Source organism: Cucurbita moschata, unplaced genomic scaffold, assembly GCF_002738365.1.
Source record: "Cucurbita moschata cultivar Rifu unplaced genomic scaffold, Cmos_1.0 Cmo_Scf00024, whole genome shotgun sequence".
NCBI lineage: Eukaryota > Viridiplantae > Streptophyta > Magnoliopsida > Cucurbitales > Cucurbitaceae > Cucurbita > Cucurbita moschata.
Window position 1 is genome coordinate 2917407 of NW_019268540.1, and position 8180 is coordinate 2925586.

The 8180-nt window shown below is 38.5% G+C and overlaps 2 protein-coding genes across 7 annotated transcripts in view; both read left to right on the plus strand.

Moving 5' to 3' along the window:
* The first annotated feature begins 2241 nt into the window (after positions 1 to 2241).
* LOC111461154 (probable glycerol-3-phosphate acyltransferase 3) lies at positions 2242 to 4983 on the plus strand. Its single transcript, XM_023104651.1, has 2 exons — positions 2242 to 2961; positions 4023 to 4983. Exons 1-2 carry the CDS (start codon positions 2242 to 2244, stop codon positions 4905 to 4907), a joined length of 1605 nt encoding a protein of 534 aa, XP_022960419.1. The 3' UTR covers positions 4908 to 4983.
* Positions 4984 to 6052: 1069 nt separating this feature from the next.
* Positions 6053 to 8180, plus strand: part of LOC111460682 (probable pre-mRNA-splicing factor ATP-dependent RNA helicase DEAH2) — a 4319-nt gene continuing 2191 nt past the window's right edge. For 3 of the 6 annotated variants that reach the window (XM_023103904.1, XM_023103907.1, XM_023103908.1), the window contains exons 1-3: positions 6053 to 6533; positions 6719 to 6921; positions 7041 to 8125. In XM_023103904.1, the coding sequence (XP_022959672.1) occupies positions 6237 to 6533; positions 6719 to 6921; positions 7041 to 8125 (1585 nt within the window). In that variant the 5' untranslated portion in view covers positions 6053 to 6236. Of the gene's footprint in view, positions 6534 to 6718; positions 6922 to 7040; positions 8150 to 8180 lie in introns of all 6 variants that reach the window. The other 3 variants (XM_023103909.1, XM_023103905.1, XM_023103906.1) reach the window with 1 other exon arrangement.

Sequence of the window (8180 nt, forward strand, 5' to 3'; positions counted from 1 at the left end):
AAAAAAAAAAAAAAAAAAAAATTGTCTTTTTTAGTTTAGCAGCAAGTTAATATGGCAAGGGAACGAAAAGGTACGAAGGAACCTGAAATATATGTGTTTTCATTTTTAAAGACGTTTTCGCTTTTAATTTTTTAATTAGTTTAAATTATGCTACGTAGAAATTAGAAAATTAAACCGATGCATTACATATATATGTATATACATGTATATATATATATGTATATAGTGCATGATGCTTAAATAAGTGTATACAAATTTATAGTTCCTTATTAATTGATATCAACCCTCATCTAGAAAATATAAGATTTGATATCTAATAATTTTGATATATTCACAGCTCAATATACATGACTATACATGAATATACATGAACATGGGTACACAGTTTGAGACAATAATCACTCTATCTTTTCTTTTCTTCATAATATGGATATCAATCGTCGTTTAATTTAATAAACAAATATTTCACAAATCAATTCAAATATCTATTTTTAAAAACGATATCTTTATCGATTTTAAATAGTATAATGAATCGATTCAATACCCTTTTATATAGATGAATTGAGATGAAGTGGGACGTGATATGTCGAGGAGAATTTAATATTATAAATCTATTAAAAACATAAAATAAAAAAATTTATAAATCTATTATATACTTTTTAATGCTCCGCAGAAATTTCAAAGATTACCGTAGTTTGACCTAAAAGTAAATAATAGGAGTAAAAAAGTTTAAGCTCAAACCCCTCTCGTGTATGTCTATAAAGTTGAAAATTAACATCGACCCATTATATCAATTTATCAAAATTTGAAACACAACCAAGGAATCTTCTTATTGCAAACATCAATCGAAATTGACCAAAGTCGACAAACTTTGAAAGTGCATGAAACCGAACCGATTGATATTAATGAACGGAGTTGAAACGGCTTGTTTTTTTTTGACCTCTTTGGTAGCTAAATCGAAACGTCACCGGTACTTTCCTAGCAATATGCTTCCATTGAAGAAATAGTCAGCGGCAGCTTTTCTAAGCTCTTATGGTATCCATATGTCCCTCTGGGATGTCCCACTGCTACGTAGTCAAATTTATTAACATTGATTGCAACTACCCTACCTCTTTTATTTCTTAACCTCAATTTAAATTTCAAAACTTTGGGTTAGGGTCTACGGTTTAGATTTAGAGATCGGAAGAATACCAAATGTGACCCGTTTCTTCTTACATCCATTTAGGCATGACTAACAACACGTAGATCTAAAGAATTTGAATAGAGATTTCTTCACTTTGTGAAACGTCTTTCGAGATTCTTAGTCAAGCCTCAATGCCCTATTAAAGAAGATCGGAGTCGTGAACAGTAAAAGCAACCCCTCTTGAGCCGCCCCCAGTTGTTGATTAACTGAGAACGAGGGAGAGGGTTCCGATCTATATGACCTTTGGGTGGTAGAAAGTCAACATCTTCCCGCTCTGGGAGAGTATTCCACGATTCTAAAATGGGGTCGGCACTAGTGGAGAATTTTCCACCATGGGCGAAGGCCTGTTGCAGTAATAACAAGGGTCTGTGAGATTTCTACATCATTGGTGAAAACTTTTAGGCTCAAAATAGTAAGGAAACCAAACATTTCTTTATAAGTATGTGAAAAACTATGAGGGCGATACGTAACGAGTCAAAGTGGACAATATCTGCCATCTGGGCTTGGATCGTTACAAGGTTAATATTATTAATTGCAGCGGAACATAGTCCAATCTTTGAAATAGAGTTTAGTCTCTCCATAGCCGTACACTAGTAGAAGACGTAGGTTATGATTTGATCCATTCGAGTCAAAACACGAGAGTTTTTTTTGTCCCCATTTTCCACTTGAGCATTGACCCGGGAAGAATCAATGTCAAACTTAGCGATAGTCCGTGATCAATTTCCTTTATACAGTTACCTCGAGAGAGACATCCTGAACCACTAAATGATCGACCTACTTGCCGGACAGCCATATCATAGTATGAATGGTTTTCTTTTAATTAGTATGATTTTTCCATAGGCGATTTTTTACTCTTAGCGAAAAGTTTGACTAAAAAATAGTCAAACTACGTGTGACATTAATTGGTAATAGAAAAAACAGACCAAGTAAAAGGCTGGGTCTTGTTAAGAACCAGCAACAACAATGGCAGAAACGTAAATAAACCCTCGACCAAGGGCAATTACAAGTAAAGAGCCCTATAAATACACCATTCTCAGTCCATTTTCATTCAGAAAACCATGGCATTATCCAATTCCTTCTTCTTCCTCGAAGCTCTCTCTCTCTTCTTCCACAAAATTTTCTCCAAAAAGCTCCGACTTTCCACTTCCGCCGTTCATCGGAAGTACCAAAACCACCAATCTCCGGCGAAACTCCCCGTCGCCGGCAACGACAAAGTTCTAATCTTTAACGTGGAGGAGGCTCTACTAAAACCCACATCGCCATTTTTCTTCTCTTATTTCATGTTGGTGGCTTTTGAAGCTGGTGGGTTACTCCGAGCGACAGCTCTTTTAATGTCGTACCCATTGGTCCGACTTGTCGGCCAGGAAATGGGGTTGAAGATTATGGTGATGATATCATTTTTTGGGGTTAAAAAAGAGAGCTTTAGAATTGGGTCTTCTGTTTTGCCTAAATTCTTCCTAAACGACGTCGGATTGGAGGCCTTTGAGGCATTGAAAAGAGGAGGGACAAGAATTGGGTTCACTAATGTTTTCCCACAAGTCATGATTGAGAGCTTTTTGAGAGATTATTTGGAGATTGAATTGGTTGTTGGAAGAGATTTGAAGGTTTTTTGTGGTTATTTTGTGGGTTTGATGGATGAAAAAGTGAAGGTTTGTTCGTTATCTCATTTGATTGATGAACAAAAAGAGAGCTATGGGTCTCAAAAGAAGAGCAATTTGATTGGGATTTGTGGGTCTCAAAAGAGCTATGATTTTCAGCTTCTCTCCTCCATTTGCAATGTAAGTACTTTTCAAGCCCTAATCGAACGGTATCCGGATGAACGGATTCAAATTTTTAATTTTTTAGTTAGTCGAGCAAAACCCGTTTTAGCAAAACTTCTTTTGAACTTTTAATTATGTTCGTTGAACTCTTAAGATGAACTGTGAAATCTCACATTGGTTGAATAGGGGAGTAAAACATTTCTTATTATAAAGGTGTCATGTCTCACATTAGTTGGGAAGGAGAACAAACCACCATTTATAAGGGTGTGGAAACCTTCCCTTAGCAGACGCGTTTTGAAGCCTTGAGGGGAAGCCCGAGAGGGAAAGCCTAAAGAGGACAATATCGGCTTATTAGAGCCAGATACCGGATGATATGCTAGCCTTCTCGCTATTCCCCGAAGGGAGGTAGACACGAGACGGTGTGCTAGTAAGGATGCTGGCCCCAAAGGGGGTGGATTTGGGGGCAGTCCCACATCGATTGGAGGAAGAAAAGAGTGCCAGCGAGGATGCTGGACCTCGACGGGTGTGGATTGTGATGTCCCACATTGGTTGGGAAGGAGAACAAACCACCATTTCTAAGGGTGTGGATACCTTCCCCAAGCAGACGCGGGGGTGGATTGTGATGTCCTACATTGGAAGTGTGATGTCCTATATTTTAACTCGCGAAGAGAAACCCGCTTGAATTATTATATCTATTTAAATAGTTATATTGACTAAAAAAAATCTTTTGAAATGATTTTTTTTGTTTATATGTTCCAATTATTTTTCAACATTTTATGTATTAATATTAAATGTATAAGGTAGTTTATCGGTGAAAGGAGGGAGTATATATCATATCGTTCTTATCATATAATAAATAATTTAGGTATACGTTTACATCTTAAAGTTATATCAATCATTAATTAACGTCCAAAAAGTATTTCTGTTCACAAGGTTTTGTCTTAAAGTTATATGAATCATTAATTAAGGTAAAAAAAGTATTTACACATGTAATTTAGACATGAAATCATTAATAATAAAAATTAATATTCATAAATAAATTTAATTTTTAAAAACTGACAAGTGGTTGTTGTGAACAGGAAATCTACGTGGTAAGTGAAGTCGAGAAGAAAAGATGGAAGAGACTCCCTAGGGACAAATTTCCGAAGCCATTGGTGTTCCATGATGGAAGGCTCGCTCTAAACCCGACGCCGTTGAACACTCTTGCCCTGTTCATGTGGCTCCCTTTTGCCCTGATTCTTGTTCTCGTTAGAATCTTTGTTTCTGTCCTTTTGCCTAATAATCTACGCATACCCATCAATGCCTTTGGTGGAATGCGCCTCACTGTTTCAATCCCCACCAACAAAACCAAGTCCGACGACAATCACGATCGTAATAGCCAAGGTCTTCTCTACGTTTGCAACCATAGAACACTCTTGGACCCTCTCTATATCTCAGCTGCATTAAAAATCAACAATCCTTTAGCTGTCACCTATAGTTTAAGCCCGATTTCAGAATTCTTCTCACCGATTCGAACGGTTAGACTAACTCGAAATCGCAGTCAGGATGCAACCCTGATGGCGAAATCGTTATCGGATGGGAACTTAATTGTTTGTCCTGAAGGAACCACTTGTAGGGAACCGTATCTTCTTAGATTTAGCCCTTTGTTCTCAGAGGTCGGTGCGAAAATAGTCCCGATAGCAAATGACACACATGTTTCTATGTTTTATGGCACAACAGCAAGTGGGTTCAAGTGCTTTGACCCTATATTCTTCTTGATGAACCCTTCACCATCTTACACTATAAAGAAGCTGGACGTGGTCGATGGATTGTTTGCATCGGACGGTGATAATAAAGCCACAAGGTTTGATGTCGCCAATTGTGTGCAAAGGGAGATTGGTAAGGCTTTGGAATTTGAGTGCACAAATCTTACAAGAAGAGATAAGTACTTGATTTTGGCTGGCAATGAAGGGATTGTACATTAAGGGAAACATTACTTAATTATTTTATGTACTTATATTGTATATTTTTAATTTTTAATGTATATCTTTCCTCTCGAAACGTATGAACTTACCAACTCGAAAAGAGACTGATAAATATAATTTATATTAATTCAATAACTTGCAATTATCGACCAACTTTATCCCTACCATCCTTTTAAAATGATTACGTGAAAATTAAGTATATATGGGATTCGACCCGGATGGATGGATATTGTGATCGTGAATGTCTTGAGAAAGCAAGTTAACTTAATCGGCCTTTGAGATCGATAAAGTTTCGAAATGTTTTTTTTTTTTTTTTAAATGTGTAATTCCAAATTTGATAAATTATTTAAAAATATTTATCTTGTTTTGAACTAGTTCATCCTCTTTGGACCCAATCGGGCCTCTTTTTCTCTTTATTGGGCCGTATTAAAGCCCAGATAAACTGGGCCAGGTCTCAAGCAATATATGCGGCCCAAAGTTCTGTCGGCGAAGGTAAAGTACCCAAACGGGCCTCCTTTTCCCTTTCTTGGGCCGTATTAAAGCCCATGTAATCTGGGCCATGTCCTAAGCAATTTAAACGGCCCAAAGTTCTGTCAAGCCTCATTGTGCCTCCTTTTTCCCTTTATTGGGCCGTATTAAAGCCCATATAAACTGGGCCAGGTCTTAAGCAATTTATGCGGCCGAAAGTTCTGTCGGCGAAGGTAGAGTACCCAATCGGGCCTCCTTTTCCTTTATTGGGCCGTATTAAAGCCCATACATTATGGGCCAGGTCCTAGGCAATTTAGGCGGCCCAAAGTTCTGTCGGCGAAGGTAAAGTACTCAATCGGGCGTCCTTTTGTCTTTATTGGGCTGTATTAAAGCCCATATAATATGGGCCAAATCCTAGCAATTTAAGAGGCCCAAAATTCTGTCGGTGAAGGTAAAATACCCAATCGGGCCTCCTTTTCCCTTCGTTGGGCCGTATTAAAGCCCATAGAGACTGGGCCAGTTCTTAAGCAATTTAAGAGGCCCAAAGCTCTTTCGGCGAAGGTAAAGTTGAATGCTAATTAACCAGAAGTTGGAGGACTGATTGTGAAATTCTTGAAAGTTGCATTTTTTTTCTTAATTTTTATTTATTTGTACTATATAATATAACTAATAAGTAATCCAATTTCTGCTCCCTCTGTTTCCCTCGATTTAGGGTTCAGAATTTTGCAGTGCCAAAACCAGGCACCTTCAATCGCTCTTCGAAGGAATCAAGCTGCGACCTAGTTCTGTCTTGTTCTTGAGGTAGAGTGCAACTCCTTTTTCTTAGGCTATTTCAATTGTTCTGTGCTGCCAAGGTTTTTGATGGGTGCGGAGAGGAAGAGGAAGGTCAGCTTATTTGATGTGGTGGACGATTCCTCGGTCTCCGCAAGTAAAAAATTGAACGGCTTTGGAGCACCGTTCAACAATGGAGGTGGCAATGCGGGCAATAGTCTGATCAACAGGTGGACTGGGAGGCAGTTCTCGCAGAGGTACTATGAGATTTTGGAGAAGAGGCAGACTCTTCCTGTTTGGCATCAGAAAGAGGAGTTTTTCCAGGCTTTGAAGGGCAGTCAGACTTTGATTTTGGTTGGTGAGACTGGTAGTGGTAAAACAACTCAGGTTAGTTGGGGATAGCCTTCTAATATTTGTTGTTCTAGATTATTGGTTGTCTTTAGAGGGCAAATTAGTTTAGAATTACTTGTAACTTGCCTTTTCTCTTGGATGCACGTAGTTACAGTATCGGAGGAATCCGAATTTCGCATAAAAAATTATTTTAGTTATTGTGGTGATTATGCCTGTTGCAGATTCCTCAATTTGTTTTGGAAGCCGTTGACCTGGATAGTCCAGATAAACGTAAGAAGATGATGATTGCATGCACTCAGCCTCGTAGGGTGGCAGCAATGTCAGTTTCTCGACGTGTTGCTGAAGAGATGGATGTAACTATTGGAGAAGAGGTGGGTTACAGTATCCGTTTTGAAGACTGTAGTAGTGCCAGAACAGTTTTGAAGTAAGCTCATTCTTCCTAGTACCTGCTCATCAGTGTTATTGCCTAGATTTTTCACTCAATGATTTGAAATTTTATTCTCTACGTGATTGTTCATCTGTTGCACTTTCTACCGGGTGCAGGTATCTAACTGATGGTATGCTTTTGAGAGAAGCAATGACAGATCCTCTTTTAGAAAGGTATAAGGTAATTATTCTTGATGAGGCACATGAAAGAACATTAGCAACAGATGTTCTTTTTGGGCTTTTGAAAGAAGTTTTGAGAAATAGGCCTGACCTAAAGCTGGTCGTCATGAGTGCTACACTTGAGGCTGAAAAGTTCCAGGGTTATTTTAATGGTGCTCCACTTATGAAAGTTCCTGGTAGGCTTCATCCAGTGGAGATATTTTACACACAGGAACCTGAAAGGGACTATCTTGAAGCTGCTATTCGGACAGTTGTACAGATTCATTTGTGTGAACCTCCAGGTGATATACTTGTTTTCCTCACTGGTGAGGAGGAAATTGAAGATGCATGTCGCAAGATAAATAAAGAAGTTGCAAACCACGGAGACCAGGTAGGGCCTGTGAAAGTGGTGCCTCTATATTCAACCCTTCCTCCAGCTATGCAGCAGAAGATATTTGAAGCTGCTCCACCTCCCGTAAAAGAGGATGGACCTCCTGGAAGGAAGATTGTGGTCTCCACGAACATTGCAGAGACTTCATTGACCATAGATGGCATCGTTTATGTTATTGACCCTGGCTTTTCGAAACAGAAAGTTTATAACCCTCGAGTACGTGTTGAATCATTATTGGTATCTCCTATATCAAAGGCTAGTGCACATCAGAGATCAGGTCGTGCTGGAAGAACTCAGCCTGGAAAATGTTTTAGACTTTACACGGAAAAGAGTTTCCAAAATGATTTGCAGCCACAGACATATCCTGAAATTTTGAGATCAAACCTTGCCAATACTGTTCTTACCTTAAAGAAGTTGGGGATTGATGACCTCGTGCATTTTGATTTTATGGATCCACCTGCTCCCGAGACATTGATGCGAGCTTTAGAAGTTCTGAATTATTTAGGTGCATTGGATGATGATGGGAATCTAACAAAGCTTGGGGAAATTATGAGTGAATTTCCATTAGATCCTCAGATGTCAAAGATGCTCGTTGTTAGTCCAGAATTCAAATGTTCAAACGAGATATTATCAATTTCTGCCATGCTTTCAGGTATTTCTGCCTTCTCTCTTGACCTTTTTTTTTTTTTTTTTTTTTTTTTTTTCCT

Bases quoted from the DNA above. Each gene is read 5' to 3' on its own strand.
- LOC111461154 (XM_023104651.1), top strand. From the start codon at position 2,242: ATGGCATTATCCAATTCCTTCTTCTTCCTCGAAGCTCTCTCTCTCTTC. The intron at 2,962-4,022 runs GTAAGTACTTTT...TGTTGTGAACAG, and splicing joins TTCTCTCCTCCATTTGCAAT to GAAATCTACGTGGTAAGTGA.